Source organism: Ovis aries, chromosome 13 (assembly GCF_016772045.2).
Source record: "Ovis aries strain OAR_USU_Benz2616 breed Rambouillet chromosome 13, ARS-UI_Ramb_v3.0, whole genome shotgun sequence".
In the NCBI taxonomy this organism is placed as follows: Eukaryota; Metazoa; Chordata; class Mammalia; order Artiodactyla; family Bovidae; genus Ovis; species Ovis aries.
The window spans coordinates 25887023-25906195 of NC_056066.1; the positions used below are offsets into that span (position 1 = coordinate 25887023).

The window sequence follows — 19173 nt, forward strand, 5'->3', positions numbered from 1 at the left end:
TCTGCAGGCAATATAGCTAATGTCTTATTACATCTATAGTTACCTTATGATCTAAAAGTGTCGCTTGTAGGCATTTGCTAAAAATTGGTTTCTATAAAAAGAATCAAACACTTTTATAAAATGAGCAAAGTAAAACCTAGATGAGTGTCAGAAAATGAGTTTTGGCTTTTGTGGTCTCACATGGGATATTGTCACACTACGTGAGGGTCTTAGAGCATTCAGTATAAACAAAAAACAATGAAAAAGAGCAAAAGTCAGAAATGCCAACTGCAGAAATCAGTAGTCCTTTTCCACAAATTTGAGTAAAAATCTCATATCCTATGCTTACATAGTAAAGACAGAATGCATTTTGAAAGCTTATAAAAGCTGTCTTTGGAAGTGAGTTGTAACGATCTGTTTAGAGATTTAGTTTTTTTTTTTTTTTTTAATGTTTGACTACAGCCTGAGTATAGAATTCACTTTTAGGGCTGCTCTGTTCTTTCATTAGTGTAGCTGTGGTTTAAGAAAATTATACTTCAATTTTGTTTGATGAGAGAACATGGAGGCCCTATAATAGCACTGTCACAAAACGACACTTATGGGTTCTTTGGTCCCCTGCTACAAATCTCTTTTTAGTCTGTCTTGGTGATTTAAGAATTGCATAGGGTTAATATGACACAATTCATTTCCCCGGATGCAGTTCTTTCTAAGTGGAAACATATGGTCATTTTCAGTTTTTATGATCTATTGCTTAATTTAAGAACATTTTCATTTCCTTTAATATATTTTAATCCTTCACATTCATTTAAAAACAAACATACTTCAGTTAATTTTTAAAAAATTTGTCTTCATACATGAAAGGCATTTTATGCTAGTCGAACAAAAGTAGATTTCATTAAAGATGATATTTGAAATTTTGAATGAGGATTTAGAAAATTCATGGTATTGTCTTGAGCATCTTTAGAAAAAGATCAGCCCCAAATTAACTTGTGGCTTATTGACATTTGGTCCCTGTGGTCTGTTTAATAAATTCCATGTTTGTTGTGTTTGTCCTCTCCTTTTCTCTTTTCATTTTAACATATATTTTTTATATTTATAAAATGGCATTTTATATAACAGTAAATATTAGTGACAGCTTCATCAGTCAACATGAATGAACTTTAGAAGTATATTATTGGTTAAAGGAAAAAGCAAATCCAGGTAGGATACTATTTGTATAAAGCACAAAGCAAAGCAAAACTGAACCACATATTTTAGAAGAAATGTATTTATAATGAAGAAAGAAGTTTTAAAGACAGGAATGATAAACACAAAATTTAGGATAGTGGTTATTTCTCATGGGAAGAAGCAGAAGGATGGCACAACACAACTGTAGGAAAGAAGAACCCTTAACTTGACTCTTCTCAAAGTTTAATTCAAAAGATCCTTTTCCATTCTGAAAAATTCAACCACAGTTCCTGCTTAAGTAGCAGCCAGATAGTAGAATAATTATTAATGGTTTCTAAGCTTTATTTTGGGGGGCTCCAAAACCACTGCAGATGGTGATTGCAGCCAGGAAATTAAAAGACGCTTACTCCTTGAAAGGAAAGTTATGACCAACCTAGATAGCATATTCAAAAGCAGAGACATTACTTTGCCAACAAAGGTCCATCTAGTCAAGGCTATGGTTTTTCCAGTGGTCATGTATGCATGTGAGAGTTGGACGGTGAAGAAAGCTGAGCACTGAAAAATTGATGCTTTTGAACTGTGGTGTTGGAGAAGACTCTTGAGAGTCCCTTGGACTGCAAGGAGATCCAACCAGTCCCTCCTAAAGGAGATCAGTCCTAGGTGTTCATTGGAGGGACTGATGTTGAAGCTGAAACTCCAATGCTTTGGCCACCTCATTCGAAGAGTTGATTCATTGGAAAAGACTCTGATGCTGGGAGGGATTGGGGGCAGGAGGAGAAGGGGACAACCGAGGATGAGATGGATGGGATGGCATTACCTACTCGATGGACGTGAGTTTGAGTGAACTCTGGGAGTTGGTGATGGACAGGGAGTTCTGGAGTGCTGCAATTCATGGGGTCACAAAGAGTCGGACACGACTGAGCGACTGAACTGAACTGAACTGAAGCTAACACTATGGGGCATCTGTCATAACTTGGATTAATTTTGCATGCCCTTTCATTATTAGTTGAGGACTTTTTTGAATATACTTGATGTTGGCAGCTAGATTTTAAAAAATTAGTAGATTTTGTTTTTTGAACAGGTTCAGGTTTGTGGAAAAATTGAGTGGTAAGTTCAGAGAGTTCCCATATCCTCCTGCCCAAGTTTTCTTCATTATTAACATCTTGCATTGGCATGGCACATTTGTTATGGTTGGTAAGACAGTAATGACACATTATTGTTAACTCAGGGCTTCCCTGGTGGCTCCGAAAATAAAGAATCTGCCTGAAATGCAGGAGACTTGGGTTCAATCCCTGGGTTGGGAAGGTGCCCTGGAAAAGAACATGGCAACCCACCCCAGTGTTCTTGCCTGGAGATTCCATGGACAGAGGAGCCTGGCGGGCTACAGTCCATGGAGTTGCAAAGAGTCGGACACAACTGAAGTGATTAATATGCATGCATTATTAACTAAAGTCCATTGTTTACATTAGGGTTAATTCTTTGCACTGTACATTTTACAGATATTTTAAAGACTTTATTTTTTAGAGTAGTTTTATTAGCATCACAGAAGTATTGAGAGGTAGGTATAGAGTTTTCTCATATGTCCCCAGCCCTCACACATGCTCTGCAATGAGTTTTGAAAATTTAAAAAATGGCCCTAAAACTTAGTTCCTTTAAATAAGTGCTGTGCAGTTTAAGGGCTCTGAATTTCATTTCCGTCAGTTTTGAATAATTTTGTGACTCCATCATGCTGGGCCACACTGGAGGCAGCGTGACCCTGTATTCTGCTGCCAGAATACTCTTCTGCTTATCCCATTAAAAGGTGTTCCCTTTCCTACGGAAGAAAATGTCCCTTTTGGAATGCCAGGTCTGCCCCTGCTCCTATAGAAGATGAAAGCTTTGTTTAATGTAAAAAGACACCAGTTATAAATGGAGTTGCATCTAAATGCTCATTTGTGAGTTCGTGTTTAGATTTTAAATACACTTATTGAAACAATATTATAAAAGAGGGCTTCCCTGAAGGTCCAATGGTTAAGACTTCACTGTCCAATGCAGGGGTTGTAGATTCGCTTCCTAGTGGAGGAGCTATGACCCCACATGTCTTGTGGCCGAAAAAGCAAAATGTAAAGCAGAAGCAGCATTGTAACAAATTCAAGAAAGACTTTAACAATGGTCTGCATCAAAAGAATCTTAAAAAAAAAACAACTTTGATATCACACATGATGTCTAGATCGACCTGCCAGCCCAGACAACCTGTTGGGGGATCATGATGTATCATGATTAAATGTAAGGCTGGACTCTAAAGTCAGGCTGTCCAAGTTCCTGACTTAGCTCTGTCACTACAATGTGATCGTTCCCGAGTTACCTTACCATTTTGTGCCTCACTTTCCCAATCTTTAGTATGGAGATGATAATAATACCTACTTTACAGAGTGGTGAGACATATGGATAATGCATGTAAATGGGTTAGGAACGTGCTAGCATAAAGTCTGTGAGCAATACATCTGTTATTATATAATTCGTAATGTATCAGAAGTGCTCAGGCATCCAATAAAATCTAGTTACCATGTTAGAAGAAAGTTTGAGAGAAAATATGTTCAGTATTTCAGACAAGGATGCTACAAACGCACTTTCTTTCTCCTTTCTCTACTGCATTTAGGTCAGTAGAGTCGAGGAAATGACAACTCTTAGTTTTCAGGCACTGAGGTGACAGAGGAGATCCCAGAGGTCAGGGTAAGAGCAAGGAGCCCTGCGGGGAGAGACAGAGCTGACAGCAAAGACTGAAGGATCCCAGGTTGGGGACCAAGTGTTCCTGGGGTCAGAACTTTGCTGGGGCCTTTTAGCTGGTTATGTCCCCACTCATGTTCCGCTGTTGATGTCACTGTTTCTCTTCTCTGCAAATAGGCTCGTGCTTATCATGCTCACTTGCTCAGTCGTGTCTGACTCTTTGTGACCCCATGGACTGTAGCCCGCCAGGCTTCTCTGTCCAGGGAATTCTCCAGTCAAGAATAATAGAGTAGATTGCCATTTCCTTCTTCATGGAATCTTCCTTGCCCTGGAATCGAACCTGTGTCTCCTGCATTGGCAAGCAGATTCTGTAACATCTGAGCCACACGTAGCTCCTTGTAATGTTTGCCGTGGGACTTCATGTTACCTATCTTGGAAGAAAGCTGTATGTGAAAAATTCCCCCATCATGTTCTTCCCTCTTGTTTTTCTTTTTAGATTCCTCTGCTCTTGGGAGATGCAAAGGGAGAAAGTTAGGAAATGTGACGTTTAAAATAGTTTTCTAAATACTATCTGTAATCCTTATTTCAGTGCACTCTGAGATTTTGCCAGAGAGGAAATATGTTTTCAAATTAATGCACAAATGAGGCAGTATATAGCCATGGACTGAGGTAATACTGTACTGTTAATTAAACCATCAGGAATCACGTCTTTTTGCCTTTTCATACTGTGAAGAGCTGACTCGTTGGAAAAGACCCTGATGCTGGGAAAGATTGAGGACAGGAGAAGGGGGCAACAGAGGATGGGACGGCTGGATAGCATCATTGACTCAGTGGACATGAGACTGAGCAAACTCTGGGAGATGGTGAAGGACAGGGAAGCTGGTGTGCTGCAGTCCATGGGGTTGCAAAGAGTCAGACACGACTAAGCGACTGGACAGCAATAGCGTCAGGAATCAAGAGTAGTTTTAAGAGCTCTCTCCTGCATTGCAGGCGGATTCTTTACCAACTGAGCTATCAGGGAAGTCTTTTAAGAGCTCTAGGTCCTAAAATTTGAAACTAATTTGTAGAATCATAATTCTTATCCTTGAATTTAAAAATCAAGCCCAGTGCTTCTCCAGATTCTCTTCTAAAATTAATTCACATGGAAACTGTGTTCCAGTAATTGACTGTATACAAGTTTATATGTTCATTTATAAAATCATAACAATGATGGGAATAATCATTTGAAACAAGAAATTGGAACAGGTTTTATAAATGTTTTGAGAAAACCTTTTATAGCAAGTACTTAAAATGTCACATCCATTTTAATATCTAAAAATATTCTTTTTTTGAAATATTCTTTTGTAGCTGTGCAATGGAGGATCAGTGACAGATCTTGTGAAAGGATTTCTGAAGGAGGGCAAAAGAATGAGTGAGCCCATAATTGCCTATATTTTACGTGAAGCACTGTTGGTAAGGCAGTTTAAATTATTCATGCATTAATTATGAGGCAGTTCTAGTTAAATAAAAAATGTGTATTCTATTTTTAGAAAAAACACTTCATTAGTATTGATTGATGCAAGAGTAAGATGCAAAATCTGAAATATTTAGCATAACTAATTCCTCTTTTCCACTAAAAATCTACCCTCCTGTGTCTACAGAATCCTGAGTTTTGATCTCCTAGGTATATTTCTGAAATCAATGATGATGAAGGTAGATACTGTATATTTTTACAAATAGGTTTTTATTTGCCATTATTTATTTATTTTAACAGCCATTATTTAGAATAAGTATTTAGAATTTTTCTTCTATTGAGATTAGCACATTCTAAATAAAATATTTCCTAAAGGCCAGGAGTTTGACCTGGTTTTTCAAAATTTTTTTCAGTCCAAAGTGGACATGATGTACTTTGATTCGACTAACTCAATGTGAAACATTTACAAAGGTTTGAGTGTTAATTTTAACATGTGTTCACTATTGATTTTGTATAAATGCATCCTTCTGAAATAAAATGTGTTTTTATTTGGTATTTCCTTCAAAAGTCACCATATTTATTTTCCTCTTCCAGGGACTTCAGCATCTGCATAACAACAAAACTATCCACCGTGATATAAAAGGGAATAACATCCTGTTAACCACTGAAGGCGGAGTTAAACTCGTAGATTTTGGTAAATTTTGTTTGAAGTGCATGAATTAGAGCTGCAAAATGAGTAGTATGATTTGATCAGTTTCCATCAGCCTTACTTTCTAGGCACTGACAGTAGAGAGAAAAAAAAAACCTATCTAATTGCGGTAAGAAAGTTGCAGAGATTTTTAAAACTTTGGCAAATGAGAGATTCTTAGAAGAAAGGATGAGTTCTTTCAAGTCAGCCAGCGTGTGTCTGTAATGCCCCTGGAGCAGTATGTGGTCGATTCTCTAAAACAGACGGGCTACAAATGATGACACTGAGTCGGGGTGGTAGCACATGGCCCTTACTGTTGATTGCTTTACTGATTGGCAGGTGCCCAAAGTCAGGGTTTTGAGACAGGAGAGGAAATCTTCAAATGTCTCTGGGGTATCTTCCCTTCTAAGAAAGAAGCTCAAGTCAAGATGGTCTCTTTCTTCCTTGGGGCCTTCTGTGTTTTACTGCGATGCCTGCAACCACCTGGTTCTATCCTGAGGTGTTCCATCCCAAGCCCTGAGAGATGGGAAGAAGAAGGGTCCTTGGTGACACAGCCCAGCCGCTAAATCAGCTCTGAACCTCCCCTGTCTCTGGACCTTTTGTCACATGAGATAATACATTTCCGCACTGACTGAGCCAGTTGAAAGTGTCTGTGTTGGAGCCAGGGGCACCATAGCTGACACCTCTGCTCCTCCTCTTCCGGTCATGACAGAGCTCCTTCCCCCTCTTCTCACTGGATCCCCAGTAACACTCGACACCAGAGAGAGTGGGTGACATTATTCTGGGACGTGTTGGTATTGTTGTCATCCTCCCCTTCCTGCACTCAAGCTGGGGAAGGTATCTCTCCTCTGTATATTTCTGTATTTCTTTGCTTATCACATAGGATGATAATGGTCTTTTTGGTCTTTATATGTAGGTAAAGATACTTAAGCACATATTAGTAGATAGTCAGGGTCATTAAGAAGTGGGCCTATGTCTTCTATTCTGTAGACTTAATACTTTGGGAAGAGTAGTTCAGTGAGTAATCATTGAGTGAATGAATGAATCTTTCTTCACTTTGAATACTGGGAAATGAAGCTTAGGAAAAGTAATCAAGTCACTTTAGAAATGAATCGTTTTAATATCCAAGTATGTGGGTCTCTAGTGATCTGGCTTCACCTAGGAATGAACTTCAGAGCATCTAGACAGGAAGAGCTGAATAGCATATCTTTCAAATGACCACAGTTCAGTTCAGTTCAGTTCAGTCGCTCAGTCGTGTCTGACTCTTTGCGACCCCATGAATTGCAGCACGCCAGGCCTCCCTGTCCATCACCATCTCCCGGAGTTCACTCAGACTCGCGTCTATTGAGTCAGTGATGCCATCCAGCCATCACATCCTCGGTCGTCCCCTTCTCCTCCTGCCCCCAATCCCTCCCAGCATCAGAGTCTTTTCCAATGAGTCAACTCTTCGCATGAGGTGGCCAAAGTACTGGAGTTTCAGCTTCAGCATCATTCCTGCCAAAGAAATCCCAGGGTTGATCTCCTTCAGAATGGACTGGTTGGATCTCCTTGCAGTCCAGGGGACTCTCAAGAGTCATCTCCAACACCACAGTTCAAAAGCATCAATTTTTCAGTGCTCAGCCTTCTTCACAGTCCAACTCTCACATCCATACATGACCACAGGAAAAACCATACCCTTGACTAGACGGACCTTAGTCGGCAGAGTAATGTCTCTGCTTTTGAATATGCCACCTAGGTTGCTCATAACTTTTCTTCCAAGGAGTAAGCGTCTTTTTATTTCATGGCTGCAGTCACCATCTACAGTGATTTTGGAGCCCCCTAAAATAAAGTCTGACACTGTTTCCACTGTTTCCCCATCTATTTCCCATGGAGTGATGGGACCGGATGCCATGATCTTCGTTTTCTGAATGTTGAGCTTTAAGCCAACTTTTTCACTCTCCACTTTCACTTTCATCAAGAGGCTTTTAGCTCCTCTTCACTTTCTGCCATAAGGGTGATGTCATCTGCATATCTGAGGTTATTGATATTTCTCTCAGCAATCTTGATTCCAGCTTGTGTTTCTTCCAGACGTGTGCTTTTTTTCTCCTCAGCTGAGCATTTGAAAACCAAGGAGCAGCTTGACAGTGAATGCAGCTAGTGTGTGTTACTAGTTGAGTTTAGAGCTGTGCGTTTGAACAATCTGGCTGAGTTAGGCTACTAATAAGAACTTGTGCCTGAAATTATAAAAAGCAGCAGTAAAAAACACTCTTCACTGCACCATGGACAGAGCCATGACTCTCCTCAGAATAATTTTGGCTCCACTCTTAAAGGACCCAAACGGAGAACTTAGTATTGAACTTGAGCTCTTATAATTTCCTTGCTCTAAAATATGGCTACGATATACATGAGCTCAGTCACTTCAGTTGTGTCCAACTTTTTGCGACCCCATGGACTGTAGCTCACCAGGCTCGTCTGTCCATAGGATTCTCCAGGCGAGAATGCTGGAGTAGGTAGCCATGCCCTTCTCCAGGGGATGTTCCCAACCCAGGAATAGAATCTGCGTCTCTTGTGTCTCCTGCACTGTAGGCAGTCTTTACCTGCTGAGCTAGGCTTGGCGGAAATTGTTAAAACAAGTGTAAATGAACATCTTCTTTAGTAACACCCCCCCCCAAAAAAAAAAAAACCTTGATAAACCAGTCACTCTGAGAAAAGCAACTTTCTGGAACACCCTCCAGAGTAGTTCAGAGTAAAAATATACACCTGGATAATAAGTAAAGTGGCCTTCATTACGATATCTTTAGAAAGTAGTCATAAGTTGGAAAGCTGACAAAATGAGAACTTTGGTTTTATACTAATTGATTTAAAGACTTTGCTGTCAGCACCGATTAGGAAAGAGCCTATGATATGTGTTCCTAGTGTCTGATACCAAAATTCTATTATTTGCATATAAAACAATGCTTATATCTGTATTCTCCATCATAAAAGGACATGGATTCAACTCACCTAAAATGGTTTAAGGTTTTCATATGGATTAAAACTTGAGGATGGGGGTGCATGCAGAGTAAAATTTCTCAAGGGCAGAAGAAATAAGATGTGCTAAGCCCCAAACTGCCGAATCAAACTGAAAATCAATGTCCTCATTTTATGTTTAAATCAGATTTTCAGCGAACGACACAGCTGGGAGTAAAGGGGTTTAGAGTACATTTTTATTTTAATTTCTCACCTCATAAAGTGTGTGGTATGCTCATTATCGGATATTGAAGATCTGTACTTGGATGGCTGCCAGTCCTCCAAGTGTTCAGAATGGAACTCCACCACCTCATCCATCCCTGGAAATCTGTTTCATATCAAGAGTTTCTTGTCTTAGAAAAAGTCTTAGTATCTGTTTTGTTGCTCAAGCCAGAAATGTCAGAAATCTCTGATTCTTGAGCTACCCACTATTTTCACCTCCTGCATCTATAGTGAGTCACAAGCTTCTCTCTATATATTATAAATCCCCAGACCATGTCTTTATCACCCCTCCCTGGTCCTCGCCATTATCTCTGACCTGGGCTCCTGCAGCTACACCTTACTAACCCCCTGCATCCAGCCTCGTTCCTTTCCTTCCAGACCATTGTCCACACTCCATCTGCAGCCAGAAAGCTCAGCTGACCCGGCCACTCTCTTGTTCCGTGTTCTGTTCAGTCGTTTCCTGTAGACATTACGGTCCTCTCGGCTGCCCCGGAGTCAGCACTTAGTCATTAACACCTGTTTTACCCCTTGGTGCTCGTGAGGGACTCCCTCTTCCTGTGACCTATGGGCCAGGTCAACTTGTTTCAGTCCCTTAAAAGTACCCATCCTCTTTCTCAGTTAGGGCTCTTATATATGTGTTGGAGGAAGTACTTCAAAATTGGTTAACATGCTTTTCTCTTGTTTATGCAAGAATGTGATCTTTACCCATCTGCCAGAGGCATCTCTTTCTCTGGGGGGAGGTTAAGATTTGTTTCAGAAGGAATGCAGTAAGATGGCTGAGGTTAATAATAAAAAATAGGAGTGTATAGCAAGACCCAGTTTGTCTCCCCAGGAAGGTCTGTCTAAATTGCTTTATCTTCTCTTTAAAATATGGAGGGGGAAATTCCAAGAATCCATCATAGGGTTTCCCTTAAGAGTGAACAGAAAGAAGATGGAAACTCTTTCTGGTTCTTGGGTAATTGTGAAAAGGTGAAGCAGAGAAGGAGGTGGGACAGCGAAATGAGCTTTTGAAAAGTGAAGGTGACAAGATGGCAGAAGGGAGCTCTTAACCTCACCCTTTCCACCACCGTCACTCCACACCCCAGAGGCCCTGCAGAGTCTGTGCCAGTCCAGACGGCAGTGACCGTGTGGTCCTGACCTGGAGGTGGAGGCTGATTAGGTAGAGGGAGCACTCAGGCATGCCAAAGTTCTCTAGACCCTTATCCTCTGTTCCCATTAACCCAACAATAACTCGAATCTGGCTGGGGAGTTTTTAGAGGGGGTTGCTCAGGATGGGCGGTGAGGCACAGAGCAGATCACCTAGGCTAGGTCTGACTAGGAATCACAGCCAGGCCTTAGACCCTTGTCTGCCTCAGCTGAGTCTTCATGTGCCAGGAAGGTCGGCAGGAAGGCCTGCCTGCAGGAGAACAGGCCACAGGCTCGCCAGATGCAGACTGTGGCATGAGAGGCCAGGGGGAAAGACACATGGCCCCAGAGATCGGAGACCCACCACACCCCAGGACCCTCCCTCTTCTCCTCTCCACAAGGTCTTATAAGCCACACAAGGTCTTATAAGCCATCCCTCATCCTGTACAGACAGTAACATCTTCAGGAGGGGAGAAGGGTTGCCGTCTGAGAGATGGAGTGAAGGCAGAGATGGAGCAAGGGCTTTCATCCAAGAGAGAATGAATTCTTTCTCAAAGGACTTAGGATTTGGGTCTAAGCTTTACTTCTCCCAGCCAGTGGATAGAGGCATGCTTTCTCAGTCACTCAGGCATGTCTGATTCTTTGTGACTCCGTGGCCTGTAGCCCACCCTGCTCCTCTGTCAGGGGACTTTTCAGGCAAGAACACTGTAGTGGGTTGCCGTTTCCCCTTCCAGCAGATCATCCTGACCCAGGGATTGAACCCGTGTCTTCCTGTATCTTCTGCATTGGCAGGTGGATTCTTTACCACCGAGCTACCTGGCAAACCCCTGGGTAGGGGCATAGGAGAGGCCATAATAGTGAAAGCCCAAATGAAGAAATCACAGTTACATTCTTGCTATGTATCTAAGTATAATGTCATTGAATTTTGTGACCAGTTACAGACACAATGCTTTCCCTGCATAGAAGCCTCCCCTCGTTGCTGTACCCAGGTGACTTCTGTCTGCCTGGCTGAGAACCTCTCCAGCACTCTATTCTTTCTTTTTTGTTTTAATTTTTATTTTATATTGGAGTATAGTTAATTAACAATGTTGTGTTAGTTTTAGGTATACAGCTAAGTGATTCAGTTATACATATATATATATATATATATATATATATATATATATATATATATATATAAAATCTGTCTTTTTTCAAATTCTTTCCCCATTTAGGTTGTTACAGAATATTGAGCAGAGTTCCCTGTGCTGTACAGTAGGTCTCTGTTGGTGATCTGTTTTAAATACAGAAGTGTGTACATGTCAATTCCAAACTCCTGGCCTATCCTTCCCCATCCCACCCTTCCCTCTGGTAACCATTAATTCATTCTCGAAGTCTGGGGATATGTTTTCTGTTTTGTAAATAAGTTCATTTGTATAATTTCTTTTAGATTCCACCTATAAGGAATATCATAGGATATTTGTCATTGTCTTTCTGACTTACTTCACTTAGTATGATTATCTCCAGGTCCATGTTGCTGCAAATGGCATTATTTCATTCTTTTTAATGACTGAGTAATATTCCATTGTATACATGTATCGTATCCTTTCTTCAGCCAGCCATTTGTCACACTCTATTGTAATCATGTGTTTAATTTGGCTGCTCTCCCTGCTAAAGTGTGAGGTTCAGGATGGCATGCTGTTTGGTCTGTCACTCTGTCCCCAGAACCAAGTTTGACACTGGCATATTGGAAGTGCTCAGTAAATACTCTTAAATGAAGGAGTGAATGGGAAGTAAGACTTTCCATATAATTCTGTGACCCTGAGATGGTCACTTAAAATCTCCAGGGACAACAATAAGAAAAACAGTGTCTATCTCCTATGGTTGATCATTGTGGAAAGTAAATGGGATAGTACAGGTGAACTGCTTAGTATAATTATTGACACTTTATAATTTTAAAAATCTGCACTATTAACATTATTGTAAAATAATACTGCCTAGCTCAGTATTGTACATATAGTAGGTACTTGAAAAATGATAAGCAAATACTTTAGTTAAATAGTTGCTAAATAATAAAAAATCTGGTGCACCAAAATTGGTGCCTCTTTCTGTTTTTTTTTTTTTAATAGCCCTTTGCTAGAGTCGATTGGGTATTAACTTTAAATATCAAGCTATTTAATTACACTAATAGTAAGATTCAGTTTGCTAGTGCTGGTTATAAGTGCAGCCTTTAAGAAAACCTTTTGTTTTCTTCTTAAGTGGGCTAGACTTTCACCAGCTGCCTCAGGGAATAAACAGACAAGTGAGCTTGCAGACATTATTAATGAAATACATTAACAGTCACTGGTATACGATCAATCAATAAATAACATGACTTCCCAGGAGAGAAACCCCTTTAGGCAAGTCAAGTAAGGTCTGAAAAAGCAGTCCTCATTTGGAATAGAAAATGCAGGGGAGACCAAGGCAGTACTCAGTTCTCATTTCTACAGATTTCTCTCTGGGGACCTTCATTTCTAATGGAATAGTTAACATTTCAATACAAAAGTACAAAATGTACACCTTGTGATTTATTTAGACATCGTTCTTATGACAGAATATTTTATGGCTTTCAATCTCTTAGTACCCACGTGCCCAATTTTAGGCCAAATCCCCAATAAGTAATGTAGGTCAAAGAGAAGTTGTGACTTATTCATTAATAACCCATTTCTGTAGCATCACGTGACTCAGGTCCACCTGAACTTAAAAACTATGAAGTTCCCTCCATTCCTTCCTTTTTTCTGGAATCACTTAAAAGCTGTTCAGTGGGGCCGAGTAATCATGGGAGTCGGGGTGCAACTTAGCATGAGGTTTGGGCCTGAAAGGGGTGAGAGGGGTGTCCTTGGCTTGGGACGTTGAGTCCCAGAGGGGACAAAGAGAGTGTTTCTCTAGGGGGATGGTGGTGGCCCCAGTCAAGTTGTCAGAGCCTGAACTGGGTAAGAAGGGGATCCGTGTGGCTGGGGGTCTACATGGAGACAAGGGACAGGTTACATAAAGGAGGCTTGATACTATGAGGAAATATACTGAGATCAGTGGGAGTCAGATTTTTTACTGTTGGAGATGAGAATTATGAATATGGAAAGAGAACTGAACCCTATGATTCTGGATTGCATTGGAAGTGTCTCTGTGAACTCAGGGTTTTCGATATACAGAGAGGTATATAAAAATAAATTTAATGTGTGTGTATGTCCTGGTTACCTGGCTATGTCCACTAAAAGGACACGCATGCTTGATGCCCCAAGAGCAAGCACATCAAGGACCTAGCTCTTAGTTTGAAACACAATTCTCAACTAATAGGAAGCAATGATTTGTGGGAAAAGACTGATTTTTTTTTAAGGCTGAACAAGCTGAGCCTGGAACTTGATGTGCCAAGAAGTAAAGAAAAGCTCAAAGAATGATGGAGACAATGTCAAAAGGACATAGAAGCCACATTGAAGTGATTCTCACTCACCAAATCTGGGACAATTTGAACTTCACAGTAATGATAATAATGAAGTGACAATGGTATCTGCTGAATAAAGTAGAAATCCATAAATTAATACTTGCATACTTACAGACATCAACAGATGAATGGAAAAAATCAAAAGCTTTTCTTTACAGAAGAATGCCAACTTAATGAATGTAGAAGGAATAGTGAAATTTTTGAAATTATCTTTTGGCACCCATCATAGTAATAATTGGAGAAGGAAATGGCAGCCCACTCCAGTATTCTTGCCTGGAAAATCCCAGGGACAGAGGAGCCTGGCAGGCTACAATCCATGAAGTCACAAAGAGTTGGATACGACTGAAGCAACTTAGCACATTGTAATAATTAATTCATCCAAAAACTTCAGTGGATGCTAAACTAGTGAGTTAAGTTTTTATTAAAAATAGGATATTTAGCCTCTAAATACCTCTGCATAAGATACTTAGGTACAAAAGAGAAAGAGAAAACTTCACAAGCTAGAAGCCTGGCAGACACAGACTTAACCAAGTATACAAAGTGAATATAACCATGTGACAAGTGGAAATCACATACCACCCAATAGGAGACAATGAGACTTCCCTTCCATGATGGTCCTGCCGAAAATATTTTTTTTAAAATTTTTTTATTTTTTTTAATTTTAAAATCTTTAATTCTTACATGCATTCCCAAACATGAACCCCCCTCCCACCTCCCTCCCCATAACATCTTTCTGGGTCATCCCCATGCACCAGCCCCAAGCATGCTGCATCCTGCGTCAGACATAGACTGGCGATTCAATTCACATGATAGTATACATGTTAGAATGGCATTCTCCCAAATCATCCCACCCTCTCCCTCTCCCTCTGAGTCCAAAAGTCCGTTATACACATCTGTGTCTCTTTCCCTGTCTTGCATACAGGGTCGTCATTGCCATCTTCCCAAATTCCATATATATGTGTTAGTATACTGTATTGGTGTTTTCTTTCTGGCTTACTTCACTCTGTATAATCGGCTCCAGTTTCATCCATCTCAACAGAACTGATTCAAATGAATTCTTTTAACGGCTGAGTAATACTCCATTGTGTATATGTACCACAGCTTTCTTATCCATTCATCTGCTGATGGACATCTAGGTTGTTTCCATGTCCTGGCTATTATAAACAGTGCTGCGATGAACATTGGGGTACATGTGTCTCTTTCAATTCTGGTTTCCTCGGTGTGTATGCCCAGAAGTGGGATTGCTGGGTCATAAGGTAGTTCTATTTGCAATTTTTAAGGAATCTCCACACTGTTCTCCATAGTGGCTGTACTAGTTTTGCATTCCCTCCAGCATTTATTGCTTGCAGATTTTTGGATTGCAGCCATTCTGACTGGTGTGAAGTGGTACCTTATTGTGGTTTTGATTTGCATTTCTCTAATAATGAGTGATGTTGAGCATCTTTTCATGTGTTTGTTAGCCATCCGTATGTCTTCTTTGGAGAAATGTCTATTTAGTTCTTTGGCCCATTTTTTGATTGGGTCGTTTATTTTCTGGAGTTGAGCTGCATAAGTTGCTTGTATATTTTTGAGATTAGTTGTTTGTCAGTTGCTTCATTTGCTATTATTTTCTCCCATTCAGAAGGCTGTCTTTTCACCTTGCTTATATTTTCCTTTGTTGTGCAGAAGCTTTTAATTTTAATTAGATCCCATTTGTTTATTTTTGCTTTTATTTCCAGAATTCTGGGAGGTGGATCATAGAGGATCCTGCTGTGATTTATGTCTGAGAGTGTTTTGCCTATGTTCTCCTCTAGGAGCTTTATAGTTTCTGATCTTACATTTAGATCTCACTGTTTGCAGATGACATGATCCTCTACATGGAAAACCCTAAAGACTCCACCAGAAAATTACTAGAGCTCATCAATGAATATAGTAAAGTTGCAGGATATAAAATCAACACACAGAAATCCCTTGCATTCCTATACACTAATAATGAGAAAGTAAAAAAAGAAATTAAGGAAACAATTCCATTCACCATTGCAACGAAAACAATAAAATACTTAGGAATATATCTTCCTAAAGAAACTAAAGACCTATATATAGAAAAACTATAAAACACTGATGAAAGAAATCAAAGAGGACACTAATAGATGGAGAAATATACCATGTTCATGGGAGAATCAATATAGTGAAAATGAGTATACTACCCAAAGCAATTTACAAATTCAATGCAATCCCTATCAAGCTACCAGCCACATTTTTCACAGAACTAGAACAAATAATTTCAAGATTTGTATGGAAATACAAAAAACCTCGAATAGCCAAAGCAATCTTGAGAAAGAAGAATGGAACTGGAGGAATCAACTTGCCTGACTTCAGGCTCTACTACAAAGCCACAGTCATCAAGACAGTATGGTACTGGCACAAAGACAGACATATAGATCAATGGAACAAAATAGAAAGCCCAGAGATAAATCCACACACATATGGACACCTTATCTTTGACAAAGGAGGCAAGAATATACAATGGAGTAAAGACAATCTCTTTAACAAGTGGTGCTGGGAAAACTGGTCAACCACTTGTAAAAGAATGAAACTAGATCACTTTCTAACACCGCACACAAAATAAACTCAAAATGGATTAAAGATCTAAATGTAAGATCAGAAACTGCCGAAAATATTAATCACGAGGGAGTATCTGACAGGTCCAAGTTCAAGAACATTCCACAAAATAACTAGCCTGAAATCCTACAAAGTATCAAGGTCGTGAAGTTCAAGGGAAACCTAAGGAACTCCTTTAGATTGAAGGAGAGCAAAGAGACAGGACAGCTAAATGCAGCATGTGATCCTGGATTAGATCTTTTCGTTGGAAGGACATATTTGTTGTAAGGGTACTTGGGACAATTGATGAAATATGAATGAAGTCTGTAGGCTAGATGGTAGAAAGGGATCAGTGTTAAATTTCCTGGTTTTATTAGTTGTATTGCCGGTATGTAGGGGAACATCCTTGTTTGTAGCAATCATACATTAAAGTATTTGGAGGAAAAAAAAAAAATAAATAAAGTATTTGGAGGTGAAAAGGCACCAAGCAGCCCACTTACATTCTGTGGTTTACATACTTACATACTTATATGGTTGAGGAAAGAATATTATTTGTACTTCTCTTGACAGCTTTTCACTAAGGTCGAGATTATGTCAAAAAATGTAAACTATGGGGAAAATTTGGAGACAATACAGATGTCTAAAGATGTTTATGTACATGTTTAAAGATTATGTAATAAGTACAAATACATATTTACCAAATGTGTGTATTTGTTAGTTGAATGTTATGCATCTTGAAAACTGGAGAACTAGTGTTTTATATAATGAAATGATATATTGAAAAAAAAAAAGAAACTAGAGGAAAGAACTATTTTTAAAAGCTTGAGAATTTTCATACCTATACAAAAAATTAATATTTTCCTCAGCTCGAATTTATTTTTATACTTCAGAGAGGTGACCTTTATTTTATTTGAAAGGAAAAGCGTTTATAAATTCTTTCATTTTGTAAAGCAAAACCATGAATAAATGGGCTCTTTATTTAGACCTTGTGGTTCGAGCTGAAGCTGTGGTCTCCAGTGTTTCAGACTGAATATTTTCTCAAGTTGAGCTAAGCAGTTTTACGTTACAGATAGAGTTATATGTCTTGGTCAAGGGTCTTTCAGTTGTAAGGATAGGAACCGCAAACTAGCTCCAGAAGTGAATAAGATTCACAAGGCAGTCTCCTGGGTAAGAAGAACAGGACGGAAGGGACTAGAATGGACAGAAGAACAGAAGGCAGGAACCAGGACAGCTTGCTGCCTCTTCCTCTCTCACTGGAGAAACCCGATCTTTCCTCTCTGCCCCACTTTTTACATTTTTAAATTTATTTTTTAAATTTTGGCTGCTCTGTGTCTTTGTTTTGGTGCATGGGCACTTCTCTAGTTGCAGCACACAGGCTTAGCTGCCCTGTGGCATGTGGGATCTTAGGTCTTAAGTGATAGACCCCCCTCTTAACACTGCGGTCATCCTAAGTCTTTGCATCCCTTCCTCTAGAGTGAACCAGTTTTGGTGTTTCAGGTTCATTTACTGGAGGCCACTTTTTGATCCATGTCTGAGTCAACCAGCCAAACTTGTTAGATGCAATGTTAGGGGTAAGCTGTCTGCTTAGTGGGCTCATATCAGTCACTTTAGCCTGATTCAAGTTTTATGTTTTTCCTTCCACCATATACCACATCCTTAATATCCACTCCCACACATATTCTCTGAATTTCTATCTACGTAAAGTTTAAAAAATCAAGTAGCTCTTTGTGCCACACCTGTAGGGTTCTTGTGGGACTAGAGTCTGATTATAGGTTTAGGAGCAAAGAGAGGTAATTGGGGTGGATGTATATTAGAGGAGACCATTAAGGTAGTTTCCTTGGGCAAAGGCAAGGTTAATCTCCTCACATGGGCTACCTCTACTGACAGAGAAGATTGATCAGAATTTAGGGGTTCAGAGCCCACCTTCAATAGGATCTTCTCACACACCTGCATTCCAGTTTTCGGGATCCCATTGCTTCCCAGTCAGTGCCTTGATTTTAATGGTAGACACCCTTTGAAGTTGGGGGAATTCAGTTTGCATCTTAATCCAGCCACTTGCAGGATGAGATTCTGGGTTTGGTTTTCATCAGTCTCAAATCTGGCTGCAGGAGAGAAGGGTCTCTTTTGGGGGCAGACGCGGAAGCTTTTGGGTCATTCATGCAGTACTTACTGGGAATTTGAATCCCTGAGCTCATCCTTTTCTTTCCTCATTTTGTCCAGCAAGATTAAAAGCAATAAGCCAGTCTCAATATACTTATTCATTTGACCAAAATGTTCAGAGATATCGTATACATGGTCACACTGATCTGTTCCTCTAGTGAGTGTTTAATTATACGTGTTCAATGATAGGTATTTTGTGTATCTCTATTGCCATATCATGCCATGGATTGTTGGTGCTCTCTTGACTCCTGGAAATGGAGCCGTTAATGTCTTTGAATCTAATCAGATTTAAGTGTCAATTCCAGAAACCCCAGGACCAGTTCAGAAAACTCATCTTTAAGATTCTGTGCCTCTGGCACCACTCTCAGCACTGATATCTGCATCTGTCAGAGTTCTCCAGAAACACAGCTCAGACAGGATGCGTACTGTGTGTATATAGAGAAACTTATTTTAAGAAAATGGCTCCTGTGACTGTGGAGGCCCGATGACTTCAAAATATGATGGGGGGCTGGTGGGCTGAAGACCCCAGGAAAAAATGCAGGTTGAGTCCAAAGGCTGTCAGCTGGCAGAAGTCCTCATCTGGGGGAGATCACTATCACGGTCTCTCACTGCACGAGGCTCATCCACATTAAGGACAATAGTCAGTCT

At 40.0% G+C, this 19173-nt stretch overlaps 1 protein-coding gene across 1 annotated transcript in view; it reads left to right on the top strand.

Moving 5' to 3' along the window:
* MYO3A (myosin IIIA) overlaps window positions 1–19173 on the top strand; it is a 171578-nt gene that overhangs the window by 27249 nt on the left and 125156 nt on the right. The window contains exons 4-5 of the mRNA XM_027976633.3: window positions 5200–5304; window positions 5900–5999. Coding sequence (XP_027832434.1) covers window positions 5200–5304; window positions 5900–5999 — 205 coding nt within the window. The remainder of the gene's footprint in view (window positions 1–5199; window positions 5305–5899; window positions 6000–19173) is intronic.